The 20401-nt window shown below is 45.4% G+C and overlaps 1 protein-coding gene across 8 annotated transcripts in view; it reads left to right on the top strand.

Annotated features, from left to right (window-relative positions):
- The window catches only part of CHL1 (cell adhesion molecule L1 like), a 135109-nt gene that overhangs the window by 67174 nt on the left and 47534 nt on the right, over nucleotides 1-20401 (top strand). For all 8 annotated transcript variants that reach the window (XR_010441821.1, XM_064724106.1, XM_064724112.1 and 5 more), the window contains 4 exons: nucleotides 7401-7590; nucleotides 9468-9573; nucleotides 11820-12010; nucleotides 19936-20058. Coding sequence is in view for 7 of the 8 variants with exons in the window: in XM_064724106.1 (XP_064580176.1) it covers nucleotides 7500-7590; nucleotides 9468-9573; nucleotides 11820-12010; nucleotides 19936-20058 (511 nt within the window). In the remaining variant the exon portion in view is untranslated. The remainder of the gene's footprint in view (nucleotides 1-7400; nucleotides 7591-9467; nucleotides 9574-11819; nucleotides 12011-19935; nucleotides 20059-20401) is intronic.

Here is a 20401-nt window from a genome sequence, read left to right as displayed (position 1 = left end):
CCAGTCTAAAAATGAACTGGAGAAGGAGCAGTTTTATGTGCAGTGAGGATGGGCAGGGAAGCAATTAATTAAAATAAAAAGGTACTTAAATATATGGAGGAGAGGTATTGGTATTAAAGAGCAGATCTGGCTCAGAAAGTCCCCAGAGAGCTGCAGGAGGACAGAGCATTTCTGTTCTCCTCTGGGCCACTGTGGGGTCACCTGGTGTCCCATGTCCCAGCTGTTCTCCTCAGATCAATCCAGATGTTGCTGTTCACTCACCTATTTGAGAACTTCCATCAGGGCAGAACTTGGTGCAGGTTTGTGTGCTCCTGCTGGAAGGAGGGACCATGGGGTTATCTCAATTTTCTGCGAAGTGCCATGTCAGTGATGTCATCACTAAAGTTTAATGAGGTGTCCATCAGCAGCAACAGCCCATCCACAGCTCACATTTATTTATTCTTTGGGCCATGAAGGGGTTAAAGCAGGTATTGATTTCCAGTCTGGGGTTTTGTAGGAGTCCTTATTGCTGTTGAGAGGCATTCTGAGGTTCCAGCAGGTCTGACGGGGCTGGCAAAGCTGAGTTCCTGTGTCTTTACAGGTTACAAACCCCATTTCCTCATCTCTCCATCCCTGTGTGTGTAAAATCCAGGCAAAGCTCTAAGAAATGTGGTGCCTGTGCTCAGTGCTTCGGCTGCCAGATGGACAAAACCAATTAAATCAGCTCTCCCAGGTGCTGGGCCATTATGTGGGCACAGATATGACCAGGAGAAATCATTTATTGCTCCTTTGAGCCATTTCAGAGCACAGGCTGTGATCTGATGAGACTGGAGGGGATTGCACTTCAGGATTTTGCTGGGAGCAGGGAAGGCAGTGTTTGTGGGATTGGGGAGCTGCTGCTGGCTGCCTTCTCCTGGGGTCACACCCTTGGGTTCCAAGATGCTCATGCACCTCTTGATTCCCCTCAGCTCAGGGCAGATCTGCAGCACCAGAAATTGGGTTTACACAGCATCAGTGCAGCCAGGGGACAGCACCATCTGTCACCCTGCCCAGCCCCAGACAGCCAGCACCTGGCAAGCTGGCCTCCCAAATTCCTTGTTTATTCCTTAAAACTTTGGCCATGGGGAATTAATTATATCGTGCTCTTTATTGAATTGAATGTTTTACTGCTGCGTTGTGCTACAGCCTTGTGTACATATTTCTTTGTTGATTATGTTCATTCTATTTTTAGAGTGGTTTTGGGGTTTGGAAACTGGAAGACTGATGGATTACAAAATTGGGGAGGCACAACAGTTGCAATCACAGTTGAAGCACATACATTTTGTGAAATAATGTTGAAGTTGTGTAACTAGACTGCAAACTTTTCCTTTAGATGTGCTGTCCAATAATGCTTGTGAAGTCCTTGGTAAGATAAATAATGCATGGACTTTTCTCACTAAACCTCCTGAGAGTGGGATTGCATCTAAACCAAAAATATCTCTGTGCCTGTTGTGTGCTGCAGTGGCTTTGGAAATGCTTTGCCATGGAAGGAAGAGCAGCTTTCTGATTTGGGTGATTATTTTAATCACCTCCAGCATATGCATGGGCTGCTTTTTTAAGAACTGAAAACATCCCAGAATATGTGACTGGGGAAGAGTCAAGTGAAGGTTATCCTCACACTGACACTGGGATGTCAAAAAGCTTTTAGGGGAAAAGCAATGGGTGGCATTGACACCTGAACTAAAATGGGGTCCTTATGAATATTCCCTCCCTTTTCCAAACTCCTGAGTGACTCTGCACATTGGGGGGTTTTCAGGGGGAATAAAAGATCTATAGCTGCATAAAAACTGGCACTGGAGCAGCATTTATAGCAGAAATGCAGCAGAAATCTCCACATTTCCCAGCTCATTGGTGAAGTAGGGAGATCCCTGAGGTGTGGAAGAGCTCTGAGGTGATGGATTCATTCTGTGAGCTCCCTGCCTGGCTCCCAGGGCTGCCATCCCCCTGCTGGGAGCTGCTCTGGGAACTCTTGGGAGCACATTTGGAGACATTTCCTTTCCTCACCTGCTGAATTTTCCATGCCCCAATTGCTGGAAAGCTTGGCAGTGGAGCCCCTGTGCTCTGTAGCACTGAACTCATCTTTCCTCCCTACATTAATGTTGATTTATTTTTCTTTTAATTTTTTTCCTTTTTTTTTTTGGGGTTGGGATTGAAAGTTCTTAAGTTCTTCAGATGGTATTTTGTGTATGGACTTAGATGTTTATTATTTCTTGTTTATATTACAGTTTTATAAGTTGTGCGTTTTACGATATTTTATTCACAAGCTATAAAATGGTTTTGTATTTATTTCAGTAAGGTTTTTTAAGCAAAAACTATTTAATTAAGAAATGACTTATTTTTACTTTTAATTTAATAACTAATTACTTATGTCTCGTAATGTGGGCTTTTTTGTTTAATTATAAAATACAACTTAAACTTATGAAGAAGGTAAAGAAGGACTAGTTATTGTTTTAAAACTTCTATTTTAGTTTTACATATATTATTATATTTTAAAACTTTTAGTTTTCTATTATGTGATATTACACACTTCTATTTAAACTATACATTTATAATCTTCATTTTATTATTTAATTTTGGAACTCTTCTCTATAGCTTCAGGTTAAATGTAGTGTTTTCTTGAGGGTCTGTGTTTTTCTATACAGAAAGTTTAAAATTCTCTCTCTTAAAATGAACAATTTCATGTGGAATCATTAAACAACCAAACTTTTATTTCTTCCTACCAGAAAGAAATGGTTTTTTCCTCCACATTTTTTCCTGTGCTTCCATAACTGCGGCCACATGGGAGGCTGTAATTTCTAATCACAAATATTTACCAGTCCTGTAACATCCATGTCACTGAGAAATTAAACTTGGTTCTAGCTAATGAAAAGCTCAGCCAGGGGATTCACCAGTGTTCAGCTGTGGGCATCCATTACTTTCCTCAAGATTTGTGTGTACAGGACTTAAACAAGGAATATTTGAAGAGGGAACCAAAGAGCTGAGGTTGATGCCATATTTAGTAGTGCATTATAATTTCTCTTGGAAGTGGCAGACCAGTAATCTGGGAATTTTGGCTGTCATCCTGCTACTATTTATGAGCAATTTTAATGCAGTAATTACATGTAGGGGAAATTCTTCACTAGGTTGATGAGATAAATGGAAATTTAATCTTTTTTTCTTGTTTGGTTGTCTGATATTTTTATGGCATCCTTCTGGAAGCAAGGGGATGTAATAAAAGAATCTGGAACTCCATTGCTCCTTGGAAATAGTGATAGTTTGAAAGATTTGCTCAGTGTAAGTTAAAGGCAGCTCATTAAACAAACAAATGAGCTGTCCTTAGAGCAATCAGTATTTACTATTAACTGAACAGCACAGTAAATAATGAATTGCAGGTAAGGAACTACAGATAAGTATTTGCAGTGAATTCAAATTACTTGACTTAAGCCTGAGGCAGAGAAAAGCAAATAGAAAGCCAGAAAGAGAAGGAGGAGAGGGGAAGAAGAAGGGAGAGGAGGGGCTGCAAATGTAACATTTGTTGTAGAAATCCGTGTTCATTTGTGGTGATGAAGAAAGGTTTTCCTGGGCAATCTGGTGCCCCCATCCCTGGTGCAAGTGGTGCTGCAGTGAGTCCATCTGAGAGCAAAGGGGGCTGTGGAATTCCTGGGGAAAAGGAGAGGAGGTTGGGAGAGACCTTATCAATTTTTCCAGTACCTGCAGGGGGGTTGCAAGAAGGCTGGAGAGGGATTTTGGACAAGGACATGGAGGGACAGGACACAGGAGTGGCTTCCCAGTGCCAGAGGGCAGGGCTGGATGGGATATTGGAAATTAGGAATTATTCCCACCTGTGGCTGCCCCTGGATCCCTGGCAGTGCCCAAGGCCAGGTTGGACACTGGGGCTGGAGCACCTGGGACAGTGGGAGGCGTCCCTGCCATGGCAGGAGTCGGAGAAGATGATTTTTAAGGCTCCTCCCAGCCCAAACCCTCCTGTAATTCTGTAAAAAGCAGGACTCTGGGCCTGACCCAGATCAGAGAGCAGGGCTGATGCTGTTCCCAAGGTCAGGATTTTGCAAGTGGGTCCCTGGCTCTGTCCTACCCCAAGGACAGAGCTGTGCTTTGGCACCAGCGAGATCAAAACCTGCCCATGGCTGCCAAGTGCCTGCACAGCTCCCTCAGTCATTTCTCCAAATTACTTAGGCAGTGAAATTGTTCATTTGCTGGGAGCTGGCACACGTTGAGAAGTTTGGGTTTGGAGTTTAATCATGGTTGGAGTGAGAGATTGTTCTGCCTGGAGTTTGGGTGTGTGGCTGTGTCTGAAGGCAGGATGGATGAGCTGGCTGGGGGATATTGCTCATTAAGGAAGGGGCTTGGGGTGTGTTGGGTGCTGGAGGTGAGAGGGAAGGTTGGGGATTTAATCAGGAACTCTGCAGTTTCACTGGGACAGCCAAAGGCGTGACAGGTGTCCTGAACACCCAAAGCTTGGCAGCCCTGTGTAAATGTCACCTTAAAAAGGTGAAGAGCTTGGCCCAGGTCTCTGCAGGGAGGATGAGCCTCACCTGGCTGAGCACCAGCAGGGCACAGAGCAGGGAGCAGGGAGTGGGGCAGGTCAGGGAGATGTGTGTGAAGTGTTGGCATTCCATAATCCCTGTCACAGCCTCTGCCACTCCCCCAGGGATAACAGACATAGGAGCACCAGGTTTATCTTGCTGGGAGGTTGTCACAAGGTAAATATCTCTGCAAAGAGCCTCTTGCTTGACTCCCATCACCCCAGGGCTGCTCCTCATGGAATCCCCTCCTAAAAATCCAACAGAGATCCAAGGCAGCTGCAGGGAGGTCCCCAGGTGGAATTACCTGCTGGGTGTGCACAAGTCCATCCCTGCTGCTCCCCCTGTGCTGCCTGCTCCCAAATGCTGCTGCTGCCAGCCCCCAGCATTAGTATTCAAGCCAGGGACAGGAGTGAGGTGCTAGACAGGCCGACTAATTACAGCAGCCTGCAGAGGCAAGGCGGGCTGTGCCACATGATGAAGGACATCCTGCTTCCTTGGAACGTTGCTGCTCTGCTGTGGCACTTCATTTAAAAAAATAAGAAAAAAATAAGGTGTGAGCTAATTGGTTTGGTTAAGGAATCGAGCTGTGCTCTAGTTTTTGGTTTTTTTCTTGGATTTAATCTGAATTTATACAATGCTTTGTGACACTCATCTAAAATGAAACTTGCTGTGACCTTAGCAAGCTGCACACCCTGTGTAATCCCAGCTCTCCTGCCTCTGGCTGCCATCCTGACCTGCCTGCTCCTGTCCCCAGAGCTGTCAGCAGATGGAGGAGAGGAGGCTCTCGCTGCCACCAACGTGCCATCTGCAGGCAGCAAGGCTGGGCAGGTTTTTATGAGCCTAAATTGCAATTCTGCATCCAGAGGGTTTTCTGTCAGAGCATCTGTTTTACTGCCATGACACAGATCCGGGGCTGAGCGTGTGCCAGGAGCAGGTGAGGAGGGGGGACAGCCCCATCCTGCAGTGACAGCAGCCATCAGGTGGCTGCTGGCTGGGGCTGCTGCGTGTCCTGTGTGTCCCCTGTGCTGTCACACAGCCCAGGTTTGGGCAGGCTGAGCTTTGGAAAGCTCCACTGCTCACAAATCAGAGCCAGGAGAACTCAAACTGAGGGAAGAGAGCTGCTGGTGTTGCCTGATTCTGGCTGATTTACACCCAGGATGGCCTGGGGGTGCCAGCTGAGCCTGTCCCCTGTCCCTGTCCCCTCCAGTGCCCTTCTGCAGAGCGGGGCACTAAGCAGATTAGTCAGCTTCTTCCATCAGCAAATACTCTGGGCCTAAGATACTTAAAAGACATCTGGTTTTTAGCCTCATTTCTAAACAAATGAGGCTTATGTGATTATGGTGTCTGTCGCCTGCCCCTCGTTGGCCAATTGCAATCCCCAGCTGGGGGTTTTGGTCTCACAGATGTGAACTTCCAGCAACTTTCTGTGGGCTGGTGTGAACAGAACTCGTCCTGGAGGGAGGGCCACAGCACCAGCTGTGAGAGGGAATGTGCTGGGGGAAAACATCTCAGTTTGCAGGGCAAAGCAGCCATGAGGAGAAAACCCCCATGGACTGGAGGGTGTGGCTGTGGGCTGAGCTCGGCCTCTGCCCCAGCTGTGCTAGGCCAGCCCAGCCATGCACGGTGCCACCTCCTGCTGTCCCCACATGCCAACTGCTCCTGTGATCCCGGGATTGCCTTTCTGATCCCTGGATTAAGGGGCTGGGATGTGCAAAGATACCAGAGCTGTGTGTGAGGCAGGCTCAGCTGGGCTGCCAGGGCACTGCCCTGGTGAGCTGTGCCCGTGGAGCAGAGCAGGCCAGGCCATGCCAGCCCGGCCTGCCTGGTGGATCCATGGCTGCTGCACTGTGGCCTTGTCTTCAGAATTGTTCTTTCACAGTTATCCCGTCAAGTGAAGTCTGAATTCTCCTGAGACTGATGTCCCTTAGTGCTGTGAGAGGTGAACACAGCTCGTGGTGGTTAATAATTCACTCAGGGACTGTGGATGGAGCTGGTGATCAGAATCCTCTGTGCACCCACTTTTGCAGAATCCCAGAGTGATTTGGGTTGGAAGGGGCCTTAAAAATCATCTTCTCTCAGCCTCTGCCATGGGCAGGGACACTTTCCACCATCCCTGGCTGCTCCAAGCCCCAGTGAACTGCCAGGGATCCAGGGGCAGCCACAGCTGCCCTGGGCACCTGTGCCAGGGCCTGCCCACCCTCCCAGGGAACAATTCCTCTCTGATTTTTCATCTAAATCAGAATTCTCTCCTTATCTTCTCTGTGAATTTCACTTGGAGCTGTACCTGTCTCCTCTTTGCAGCTACACAACATTTTTGCTCTGTCATTTAGAACCTAAGGGTGTCCAATGGAATGTGTAAAACCCACATAGAGCAGTTCTGGGACTGGGAGGGAAAAGCAAAGGTTTCATGTTCTGCTTCCTAGTAATGAACTAAATGAGATTGTGTCCTTCTTTGAGCATAAATGAAAGATAAAAGACAGATGAGATTTATGAACAAGGTCATTAGTGTACCAAATTTCTCTCATTAGATCTGTTACATTACTTTCCAACTTACATAACTCTCATTAGAAAAATTTATGAACTGGAATGATTACAAAGACACCATATTCTAAACCATCCCTACTTTTAATTGCCAAACAGCAAAAAAAAAATTATATTTCTGTGCTACAATAGAGCTGTACTTTTGTGCATGTGTTTTTTTGTTAGAATTTAAATAGAGGTTGCTCCTGAAGCCAGGGGATGGGACGAGAGGAAAATGGACCATTTAGTGCAATTTAGCTGCAAACCTGAAGCATTGCTTTAATTTTATAACTGTGTCAGACCCACCAGGCTAATATTGCTGTTTGTTCTCCCCACCAGACTCCCACTCTCACGTCCCTGTGCCTGATTTGAAGTGACAGTGAGCAGAAGCATAAGGTATCTCTCATTCTGTTTGGACTCCTTGTTTACAGAAGAGTGATGGAGATGCTATTAAGCACAAAAGGCATCACCATATGCCTGTTTTTCTTTGTATTGAGTTTGGCAGCAGCTATTGAAATACCATTATCAGGTGAGTTGTAGTTATTTGCTGTGCACTTTGCTGGTTTTGTTTGGTGTTCCTTTGCAGCTATCCCTGAAGGAAAAATACTAAATCCTCCTTTCCAGTTGTGTTCCATTTGGAATTTAATCTTGCCACAATGTGGCCTTTGGGAAATTCAGCTCTGATCAAAAGCTAAGCTGTCCTGTTTGGGCCTGCTTAAATGGAGCAGTAAAGTTGTCTAATAACATTTCTCTGGTGTTTGCCGTCCAACACAACGCTTAGCTCCGAGGGTTTGGGTTTGTCCTTCACTTAAATTCCTTATTTTGGCTCTGAATCCCCCTGAAGCTTGTTTGATGTGCATAAATCCCTCCTTCCTTGCCGTGCAAGCTGCCATTCCAGCCTGGGGAAGGAGCAGGTGGATGTCTCAGGGCCAGCGTTGGTCCCCAGAGGAGGATTTCACACTCTGTGCCCTGCCCTGGGGAGCAGCTCCCGCGTCCCTCGCCGGCTGGGATGAATTCAAACTGCTTGTTTTACATGGATCATGAGCTTCCAGGACACGTGTAAAATATGGGATAAGGCTCACAGGGAGCAATCCAAGGAAAGCCAGAGGACCCCTCTTCCTGGAGTACAGCCCAGACCTCCCCAGCTTTGCATTTTTCAGTCATAAATGGACAGGAGGGTTGAAAACTGCATTTCACTTTGTTATTTTGGTTGCAAAAAACCAAAAAACAATCCCAAAAAGCAAAACTAAACAATATTAGGATTTATTAATTATGGTGGGGAAAAATAAAGAAGTAAACCTAAGGAAGAATAAATTTAGGCTCTTTTCAGGGTCTCAGAGTAGGACATGGGCCAGTTTCAGGGCATCCTGCGGATCTGCCATGAGCTCTTAGCACTCTGGAGCCTGCCAATAGCCCTGGCTGCTAAGAGAAAGCCAACCAAGCAGGTTTATAGGATATTTTTGTAAAACTATCCCAATTTGCATTGGGAAGTAGAGGTTTTGGGGGATTCTTTTAGGAAGGAGCTGCAGTGGCTCCTTGTGTTTCAGTAAAGTCAAAATGGAGCTGTGACTGTAAGGCACAGGACAAACTCTCTGGGCATCCACTGCTTTTATGAACCTGCCCCAGGGAACCACCTAAACCTTAATTAGCTGTAATGAAGCATTTTATACTATAATAAAAAAAGTTATTTCTGATCAGTGGAGCTGGTGGGCTTGGAAGTGTTCAGCTTTGAGGCCATGTGCTATGACAAGACACTGATTTTCACTCCAGCTTTGGGCTCCCTGCACTTAAAGCAGCACACAAAGAGCATTTTAATTCTCTTCCTGGCTGTTTATAACAATGGGGTGATCCTATTATCCCAGCTCCACTGCAGGGAACATTCTCCTTCCTCTGTTACACAGGCTTTTGCAACACTTTAATTCCCTCAGAAAGACCCAGAAGTTGGTGCAGCCTCGGTGCGTGACCACGCAGCTGCACCCTGGGGCAGGCATTAAACCATCCTTGCAGTCCATGGCTTTTCTGGCAGTTTTATCCGGGATGGAGGCAGCAGTTTGCTACTTCATGTGTGTGCATCTGTGTCTGGATTAAATCCAGTTTCTGACTTCACTGTGAATAAATTTGCCACAGCTCCGTGCTCTGCCTTTGGCTCTGGCGTGGTCGCAGCTCCCCTGTGCCCTGGGTGGGTTTGGAGGGGAATCAGGGTGGGCACTGTCCCTCTGCCAGGCCTTTTGTTGGCCATGGAGGCAGTGACAGTGACCAGAGGGTGATGTCCATGATTATCCCTTTCCCAAGGCAAGGCTCACTTTCTGTAGGAATAATGCAATATTACTGCATTGTCCCTCTTCACTCGAGGGCAGCCCAGTTTGGCTGCAACTCTGTTTTAACCCAATTCCTCTTTGTGCTCAGTTTCCCAGCTTCCAACAATCACAGAGCAATCCCACACCCAGGTTGCCTACCCCTTTGATGAGGACTTCACCATTAAATGTGAAGCCAGAGGAAACCCCCAGCCCACGTGAGTACTGCTTGGAGGAGCAAACAGAAGCTGGGTTTGCTTTTAACCTTTGCCAAACATTGCTGTGTCTGTCAGGAGCTGCTGCACAAAAACCTGCTCATCATCCTCAGCAGGGTTAAGGTTTGGCTTTCCATTCAGGCCATTCAGCTTTTGTTGCTCCATCACTTCCCCTCACCCTGTGAATAGGTATCAACATGGTTTTCCTTGCTGGGGGATGTTTGATTTCTCTGCCACGTGCCAAATTCACCCCCTGGTTTTAAAAAAAACCTTGTCTGGGTTGTGCTGCAAAAGATGGGCTGTGTCATGGTAATCAGAGGGGCCCAGCTGTTCCTCTGGCTCTTCCACAGCAACCCTAAAAATCCCAACCACATTAAACTGTGTATTCAAACAGCAATTTGCATTTTATCAGATACCTTGTTCGTACCTAACCTCAGCAGGGCCGTGGTGATGGTACAGACAGACACAGAAAGAGTTATTCAGATAAATATCCAAAGATAAGCTCTGTGCATTTTACACCAGTGTGGAAAAAAGAAAGATTTTTAATGAAAATGTGACTAACAAGAGTGTAATAATAACACAGTAAAAACTCCTCCTGAGGCTTTCACCACTGAATGGTGTTTGGGCTAAATTAATAGCTGGTTTGAATGTCATTTTTTCTCTTTAGTCCTTCCCTTCTCCTTTCTTTGCAATACAATTTTAACTTTAAAAGGCATTCTTTTATTTAGATCAAGACGATTTGGGTAGTTTTTAATTGAGCTCTGAATGGGGATTTGTAGCGTGATAATAAATTCCCTTTGTTCCACTGTTTGTCAGTGCATCAGTGGAAAGTTTCCTGGTGTATTTAAATGATGTGGTAGTGCCTGTTAGGTGAGGGGATCCCATATTCCCTCATTCCTGGAGCAGGGATCCCATATTCCTTCATTCCTGGAGCAAGGATCCCATATTCCCTCCATCCTGGAGGATCCCATATTCCCTCCATCCTGGAGCAAGGCAGTTTTACCAAGACCATTGAAGTGCCAAAACAGTGGTCTTGTTTTTAATTATTTCTTCTCTTAAAACCAAAAAGAAAGGCACATCTGCCACTAAAATGATGTTACTGCAATTTCCAGCTGTCTGATTTAGAATCAGTTTAGGCAAATTTCAATCCAGAATTGCAGGCACAGGAAGAGCATTTATCAAAATCACTCCCCTGCAGCATCACAACTACAAATGGATCTGTGGCAAGGAGAACCTCAATGGAATCATCTCAATTTCTTCTGGTTCAGCCCTGGTGGAGGGTGGGAAAGCTGTTGTGGATCTTTGTGGGATCTCAGGATCTGAGTCCTGAGATCCCGAGCCACCGAGACCACCCTTGGGGGGCTCAGGAGTCCTGGAATGTTCCAGAAGTGTCTGGTGGCTGGACTTTGACCCTACACAGGAGACGACACCTGTATGAGGATAGGAGGATTTCACCGGGGTGAATGGCGAAAAGATTAGCTAATTAGAGGGTGAGACACAGGGTTTAGGATTTCTGTACAGGGGGGTTTAGAGAAGTAAGATGGAGGAATTGGGGTGTGTCCTGTCCTTCTTCTTCTTCTTCTTCTCCTCCATCTTCTTTGGCCATGGTGGCACTTTTGGATTGGTCATTACTGAAAGTGCACCGGGCAATAAGAATAAATGGTATTGGGGAAAAATGACAAATATTGTACACGTAACTATGGGTATAAAGATAGGTGACTGTCCGGAGGACGGCTCAGTGTGCTCATGGCTGGCTGCTGAGCAGAGCTCTGTCGGGCTGAAAGGACATCTTTTAGATAAACAATTAATAAACATAAAAACTGAAAGAAGAACTGAAGCCTCTTCTCGTCCTTTGATACCAAGGCCACTCCGGGCCTTTCCAGGCCCTTCAAACAGCCGAGAAAACCCGACAGATCTTTGCCATTCCAAAGCAGCAATTCCATGACAGGCACAGCCTTTGCCAGCCTGCAGGTGCTGTGGGTGTGTGTCTTTCCCAGATGTTCTGTCTGTCCCTGTCCTTGCAGAGCTCTGCGCTCATGGCACAGCCAAGAAAAGCAGAGTGGAAGGAGGGATGTGCCCAAGCACGAGGCAGAGGGGCACAGTGGGCACTCTGCCATTCAGTTCTCTCCTCTTCCATCCAGCTTTTCCTTTTATTTTGCTAAAACCCTCTTGGCCTGATATTTACCCCTCATTAATACCAAAATGCTGTCCTGGGGCCTGCCCACTGTAACATTCCTTTTCTTTTTCAGCTTTAACTGGACTAAGGATGGAAAACCATTTGATTTATCATCTGACCCCAGGATAGTCACAACTAACAACTCTGGAACTTTTGTGATCCAAAACCGGGGAATCATCAACAATTTCCAAGGGAAATATCGCTGCTTTGCCTCCAACGTGCTGGGAACTGCCATGTCAGAGGAAATTGAGCTGATTGTTCCAAGTAAGCCCTTCATTTCTGGTTTAAATTTGTAATTTTTATTTTATTATTAAGATGAGAACTGTCTTTCCTCAAAGTAAATGGGAAAGAACCAGCTCACATGGCAAAACATGAGTTGTTTGTTATTCAGTGAACATTCAGAGAAAAAAATGGTATTTTCTTCTTGGAATAATTTAATTAAATTCCTGATTTTGAGGACAGAAACTAAATCTGGATGTAGGATTTCAGACCACTGAACTATCAACTCCCACAGGTTATTACTGCAAAATAGCAACGGATGCAAATGTTTGAAAACTCCAGGGGAAGTGATTTGATCAGCTGTGAGTTCATTAATCTGATGTCAGCAGCATTCAAGGTCTGGGATAAATACTGATGGGGAGAAAAGTAAAGCCCTGGAACTGAAATAGAAAACAAGCTTAAAAATAAAGCAGGGAAAATTACTGATCCTAGAAGTTTGTGCTTTATTAGCACTGAGGAAGGGCAGAGAGGGAAATGAGGGATTAAGGACCAGGTTTGTAGAAGTGGCATGAAATTTGTGGATAGAATCAAAGAATTATTAAGGTTGGCAAAAAGCTCTTAAAATCAGAGTCCAACACTTAGCCCAGCCAGGTTCAGCATTCAACCATGTCCCAAAGCTGAAACAACTGGTTTGTACCAATCCATTTAATCACCTGTAGCTTGGAATATGAGCACACACTTTGGTTCTAAATTCAGGATTGAAACATGGGAAATGAGAAGAGAAAAATCAGAAGCAGAATCTTCCCAGAGAGAGGAGAAAGGACAAGAAACTCCCCAGCTCCATGTTGGAGCAGGGTGAGAACCTGAAGCAGGTTTTGTGATGCAGTTCAGTGGCAGAGATGGAGAAAAGCAGCAGTGCAGTGGATTTTTTCAGAGATCCTGCATTTCCAAGCTCCCTCAGTATTTTGTTGTGAAATATCTGACAGCTCCGTGCTCAGGTGGAATCCATGTGGCAGGGGATGCATCCACAGCCTTCCCAGCCACACCGTGACAGGAGGTGGCTGCTTTTGTACAGAAAACACTTCTGGCAGATGAAATGGGCTATGAGAAACATGAATAAACATTTTTGTCCTGTCTTCAGCATAGGAAATAATCCTGAGGAGCATTCCAGGCACAGCCAGGGCTGGGAGAGTCCTGGTGCTGTGGGTACATTAAAAACAAGACATTGCAAGGGCTGGGAGGGTTCCTGGGAGGGAGGAAGCAGCTGAGGCTGCATGTAAATGTATTTTATGAGTGCTCCTCATGAAAGACACATTTATTTTCCTCACATCCAGCTTTATGGATTTATTTTTCCTTGGGAAATCTATTTTTTGTTGCAATGTGCCACGCAGCAATCCCTGATGCCAGAGCTTGGTGTTGGGTGAGGAATTTGCAGCATTCCAGGTGCTGCTCTGTGGGTTAGTCTCTCTACCTTGCAGCTGTTTTAGGGAAGAGCTTTCCAGAGCAGAGGAGAGTTGCAGAAAGCTTTAGGACACTGAGCTGAGGTTTATTGAACTGCTGACAGGGTAGGATGGGCAGCTGATGGCAGCTGGAGTTTCAGGCAGGGACAGGAGAGTGATGCAGTCAAACTTCAGACACAGTTTTTGACTTTGGAGTCAGTGAGGTACAACAACTTCTCTTAAGCAAAATATCTCAAACTCATTTCATTTGAGAGGAGTTAAAGTGCTCAGTATCATGTTTGTACCTCCAGCAGCAGCATATTCTGATATTCAATTGCTACTGAACTAAAAAAGATGGAAAGCAAGGAGTTGATGTCTGTATTTGGGATTATTGAATCTGTATTCAGAGAGGAGATTTTTGCTTTTAATGAAGAACAGTCTGGAGTAGCTTAAGTAGATATTAAATATATTGGGAGTGGATGGCAACAAATTTATGGAGAGGTTACAAACATGGTTGTTATCAAAAGCAAGAGGAATTTTAGTGTTAATATATGCAAATTCCTAAACCCAGCAAAAAAAATACATGGTACAGATAATGTATTAGAGGGATTTACCCAACTCACACATCTTTTGAAGCACATTTGCTGTTATTAGAACTCTTCTGCCATCAGTTCTTTCATTTACTGGTGCAGTGTAAAAGCTGCAAATTAAATGAGGATTCAGAGAGGAGTAGAAGGCACCTTTGATTTTCTAAAGTGCTCTACAACTGTGCCCCAGTGAAAGAGCTGCTGGTGCACAGATCCTCTGTAAATCAGAACCTGCCAGGGAGGGGCTGGGGATAAATCACCTCTATTCACCCCCAGGTTTTGGAGCGCACACTGGCACCTGTGAGATCACTCCCTGCATTCATGATGATGATGCAGAGGTGGCAGAGCTGTGCCAGCTGCATTCAGGGCAGATGTAAAGCTCCTTGGCAAAGTCACCGTGCCAGGGAAGGGAAAAAACCCCAGTGAGGCAGAGCAGGGCAGTTTCTTTCATAAATTACATTTCCACTGCAGAAGCAGAATACTGGGTCTGTGAGGCTGCTGCTGAAAAGGAGAACAAAAGAGTGTTTACTCACAGTAGTCATTCCAGGGAAGCAATAGAAATGTCAGCAGAAATGATCATTAAATCTCACCTACATAATGAAAACACCCCACCTCCCCTATGTAGGATGACATTAAGGAGAGGGGGAAGAATGGGCTCGGAGGATCTCGATGTGTTTGCAGCACTAACAAAGGCCAGATTGTTACAAGATACATTCAGCATGAAAATGAATTTAAATGGTGAGAACACAGACTTCAGCTCCCCTCCTCCAGCATTTCGGGAATCTGCTGCTTGAATTAGTGAGCAGGCCCAATGCCAGAGGAAGGAGAAGAAGTACACTTTAAACTTCTTTAATTAACTGTGCTGTGAAAGACTCTTCACGGCAGACTGAGTTAAGATTTATGCTTGGTATTTCTAAAGCTGCTGCTCCAAAAGACCAGAGACCTGAGGATGGAAAAATTGGCTGAATGTAAAATTATCCTGTTGCAAGCTGTGCTCTGATGTGATGTTAGAGCAAGAACTCCCAAAGAAACCAGACCTGAATTAATATTCAAACACTCAGGTGTGAATATCCTGAAATCAGTACAAGATGCTGAGCTGATATTGAAGGAGGAGGTTTTGTGAAGGCTTTGGTGTAGCTTTAATGGAAGAGAAAACAAAAGAGAGCAATTCACTGAGACTTTGCAGGTGATGGAGATGAAATTTAACCCTCTTTCCTCCTAAGCCTGTGACCTTCCCCTATGGCCACCTAAATCACGGAGCTTGCTCTGATTCCTGCCTGTGGCCATCATTTGGGAGAGGATAACAAAGATTTACACAGAAAAAAGCTGTCACTGATTCCATTCCACATCTTCAGGAGTGAGTGGACTCCCAGCCACGCTCTCCCTGACAGCCAGGCTTTGCTAACTTTTTCAATTTAAGGCAGCAATTAAAAAATCCATAAACAAGCAGGGTCGTATCTCATAACCAGTTCAAAGGCTGCAATGGAAATTACAGATGTAACTACTGCTCCTGCTCCATGGATCAGAATATCAATTGAGGCACAGAGATGAGCGCTGGAAACCTCCCAAGCTTCACTCAGAGCAGCTCAACATCAGGGACTGCAAGTCGTGGTTCAGATTCCTTAAAATGTTGGGTTATTTGCTGAACAGGATACAGATCTGTATGAAAAATCATAATTAGATACTAATTTAAGTGTCTATGGAGCTGGAAATTTTGAGGTTGTAGAAAATTCTTGACTATTTCTGCTTTGCCTCACTTTTACATCCTTTAAGGGCTTATTTGCAAGGAAAACTATGAGACTATCCATGATGGATCATGCTAAACTCTCCTTTATCCCAGGATATATTTAGTAGAATCCACAGGGAATGTTATAAAAGCAGACCTGAGTTACAGTGATGCTTTTCTGAACCAGACCTGGGTTACAGTGATGCTTTTCTACAGTTATTTTTTCAATGTATTTGCTAATTGCTGATTTATTATCCTCAATTCACTCCCATTTTACACCTGATATTGGTAGAAACAAGACACAGGGATCTCAAGGACAATTTACCTGGAGAAATGCTTTTCCTTTGTTCCATTTCTCAACACTTGACCCCAAAACATGAAAAATACCTGATGAAATGGATTCCATTCTCACATAAACTGGAATAAATTGCCATAATTGATACAGTTTTAGTGTGAAGTCACTGTAATCAGCAGTAGGGCAAAAATTGAGCTGTAGGACAAAAACTGAGCTGTAGGACAAGGTGTCCTAAATGGATCCCTGAGTAAATCTGGAGCTATGTTGGGGACTGGAATTCCCAGCTCTGCTTGCTGTATTTCTGAATCTCTATTTCTGCTAAACTCAAATTAAGCCTTTCTATTGCACTGTATTGGTTTCCCTCCTATTTGCTTTAGGCTGAGAAACTGCATTTTCTGAAGGGATAAGGGGGAGAGGCTCAGGGATCTTTCTGGATTTTTTCCCAGCCCCCCAAATGTGGTGCTCCAGCCTGGTCTCAAGCACAGCTCAGTCACTGAACTTTGAGTCACCCCAGGGATTAAACAGATCCTGGCTCCTTGCACAAATGGCTCTGGCCACTGATAATCTTCTGTTTGCATGGTTCACACACTGTCAGAGCACTTCAGTTCTGGTTTTTGAGTGCAGCCTTGTCAGGGAAAAACCCTTGGTCAGCAAAGCCTTTCCCAGGGGTATTTGAAGAGGTGTCATGGTGGGATTTTGGGAGATTCTCCGGAGGTGGAGCTGGGAGTGCAGATTTCCATCCTCCCCATGGCTGTCCCACTCACACCCCATGATTTGTGTGGGGTGAGAGCCCTGCTGGGGCTTCCTCAGAGTCACCAAATCCCTCTGCTCTCCCTCTGTCCCCTCCCATCACATCCCTGTGTGGGGATTCCATGGAATATTGATGGAGCAGTGCCACTGCTGTCACTGCAGAGACATCAGCTGGAATTCTGTGCTGCACTGAGAACTCTGTTCAATATCAAACACTTCCATGGCACAATTTATTTTGTGTTTATTTTATTATGCTGTAGAGTTGAACTCAGCTGTGATACTTTCTGTGATCACAGCCACAAATCAGTGGTGATTGATTCTAGAATATCCTCTAATTAGAACATAGCAGCCCTGCAAAAATATCCAAAATATTGCCTGCATAGGCATTCTGAAGATTGATGTGCAAAAGGCAAAGTCTAATGTGACAGAAGCTTTTTATTTTTAATAAATGGAATTCAGAAGCAGGTATTTTTTCTAGTCTTTGAGACCAGTGGGACCCCAGCAAAAAAATTATGCTTGTCAGAGAGTTTGGCTCAGGAATTTATCATGAGTTTTCATTTCTTGCAAAGCTTCAAGGATTAAACAAGTCAAATTCATCCATTATGAGGATGAAAATCAAAGTTTTTCAGTGCTTTTCATGGTGAACTGAGCAAAAAAAAAAAAAAAGGCATGGAAGGACCTGTGGTGCAAATACTTGTTGGAGGTGGAGGACATTTGGGGTCAAATTGCTGCTTCCCCCAGTGAAGTCCAGCTGCCAACATCTGGGCCCCATGTTGGAGATGAATGTCTGTGCTGCCAGCTAATGACACCAGGACTGTGGCTTGTCACTGTCTCCTGGTGGGACTGAGGAAATTTCTGTATAATTCTGTAATTACTGGCCACAGAAATTCACTGAGGAGCCCTGTGGTTATGGCACCCAGCTGGGACATCAGAAACCCAGATTCTGTTCTGCTAAATGAGGCAAAAAATGGGTTTGAACAAGGGGTTCCAATGTCCTAAATAAGTGGTGCCATATTAGTCCATTTGCTGATCCATTGGTTTGGTCAGAAATCCCTTTATCCTTCCCTGACCCAGCTTATTGAAAGTTGTGTTGGGAGTGACGTGCTTTGGGGAATAAATAAGCTTTAGATCAAGAAATTGGCCTTTTCCTGCTGGAAAATATTCCACCTCTGCAGTCAGCAGATGTATTTCCCAGGGCTTGAAGTGTGCAGGCTGCTGAAGGTACTGGATATGAATATGCAGCTCCTTTTGTATACCTGAAATTTCACCTACAGAGTGGGTGAGTGATGCTCATCAGCTGCATTTTGCCTCTCCTAAGAATTCCTAACCTATTAATAACCCTGCTGGAGATAAAATCTCTGCAGAGTCTGCATTCAGCACTGGAGTGACTGCTTCTTTTCATGTTTACCAATCCTGAGATGTGTGAAGTGTCCTCAGAGTCCCATCCCTGCATTTCTGCCCCTCTCCTTTCCTTTGCCCCCTGCCCTGGGATGTTGCAGGTTCCCTGCTGGACAGTTGAGGTCTCAAGCTGTGGAGCTGCTCTCAGAGCTCCCTGTTGTGACAGGGAGGTGATGTTGGCTGTGCCAGTTTGACTCTGCACACTCAGGACCTTCTCCATCTTTTGCTGCTTCATTTAATTTAATTAAGCTGCTCATTTTACTGCTTGATGCTGGTCTGAAGTGAAACTTTGGCCAGTTGGAACTTGCCTGAAATGAAAGCAGGAGGCGACGTCAGCCCTGAAACTGCCTCAGCTCAGTTCCTTCGAGGGTGGTTCCATCTTGCAGGCTGCTTTTCCTGGGATCACCTCCAAGCTGAGCTCCTTTGGTCTGGGGTGGGCTCCAACCCAGCTTTGCTCCTCATTTTCCCACATCAGCTCCAGTGGTGTTTTGGGCATCCAAATTTGCCCAGGTGTGCCAGGCTTGGAACAAAGTGCTGGCATCAGGTGCTGTGGGTGGTGAAACATTGATGCATGAACAATTTATCCTGTGTTTGAGCCCAGCTGGAGCAGCCCTGGTACAGCCCTGTGAGCTTTGTGCCAAGCCTATCCCTGCAGCCCTGCAGGAATCCAGGCTGAGCTTCCAGGCTGAGGAGGCAACAGAGGCTTCAGAGCAGCCTTGCTCTGATCCTGGAGATGGAGGAGAGCTGTGACAGGAGCCTGATGCTTGTCCTCACCTGCAGGGACTTGCAGTGGGTCCTTGGGAGTTATGGTTGATCCAAGGATTCCCAGAATGTTCCAACTCCCAGGCTGGTTCCTGATCTCCTGCTGATGCCCTGTGCAGGCTGCCCTGGAGCAGAGGCTGGGCAGAGTCACAGAATAAAGCAGGGATTTATTCACAGCATCTCCTCCATGGATCCACCTTGGGCAGCACCAGAGCCCAGCCAGGGCTGCACCCAAGATGAACCAAAATGGCCCCAAAATGCACGGCCGGGCACGGGCTCTGTCCCTGGGATCAGTTCTGCTCCATTTGCACCTTGCAGTTCATTGTCCCATCCCAGCTTTAGCCCAGGCAGTCCCACCCTGCTTGTTTTTCTCTCTCCAGCCCACGGGGTTTGTGCTCCTGGGCTGAGATTGGGATCATTTGTCCTTGGTGCCCAGCTGGAGCAGGAATTGTTTTGTCTCCCTGCTCTGTGCACAGAGCTCAGCATCCCTGATATGAATCCCAGACCGACACACTAAAGCAGCACAGAATGTGAAAAATACAAAATCTAAACCTGAAGCATCACTGGGACCAGCTGGGGCCCCACCAGTGCACAGCCCTCGGTGCCAGGCTTGTCCTTAGGGACCCTCTGGCCTGGAGTGGTCCCTTCCAGACAGCACAAAGGAGCTAAAGAAAGTGTTTGAAAAGAATTGTGTTAAAGTAAAGCCAAAGCAAAGCACAGGACATCACAAACAAGTGTTAAACATCTCCATTCAGGGCCTGGCTTTGGATAGGATGCTCCAAGAACTTTGTGAATGAAAGGAATCTTATTGTGAGTGTTCCAGAGTGCAGGGATTTCCTACTCTGAGTAAAACCCATCATTACTCTGTGCAAATTAAAATCAGTATTAAAGGCAGAGAATGCAAAGGATGATGTAAAGGTAAATATTTTATTAAAAATGTATGAAATGGAAAGCAAAAGGCAAAATTTCAAAAGTTACCAGTAATAGGGGAAATTCTTTGCTTTTTTGTGCAGGTGTACCAAAATTCCCCAAAGAGAAAATCGAGCCTCTGGATGTGGAGCATGGAGATTCTGTGATCCTGCACTGCAACCCCCCAAAAGGCATCCCCCCTTTGCATATCTACTGGATGAATATTGGTGAGTAAATGGTTTTTGCACAATTCATACAAGGGGGCTCAAAGCATTTGTCTTCCAGAGCAGCTTCATTGCAGATTTGTCATGGGTAGGAATTGTAATTGTGCAAGTGCTTGGGAGAAATATCTGAATATTGAAGAACAAAATTTAAAAATGGAGAGTAGAGATCTGGTTTAACATGACCCAAAGTTAAATTGTTGAGTGCATTGACACAGCATCTCATTAAAGATGAGATATCAAATAATTTATATATTGCTGAATCTATCAGTGATGAGGAGTCCTGCATTTAGAGGAGAGAGGATATGACGTGTCAATATGTTATTTCTATCATTATTGTTTTCCTCTT

The sequence above is a fragment of the Zonotrichia leucophrys genome, chromosome 12 (assembly GCF_028769735.1).
Source record: "Zonotrichia leucophrys gambelii isolate GWCS_2022_RI chromosome 12, RI_Zleu_2.0, whole genome shotgun sequence".
In the NCBI taxonomy this organism is placed as follows: Eukaryota; Metazoa; Chordata; class Aves; order Passeriformes; family Passerellidae; genus Zonotrichia; species Zonotrichia leucophrys.
Note: the sequence above shows the minus strand (reverse complement) of the source record. Positions and strands in the feature narration are given on the sequence as shown.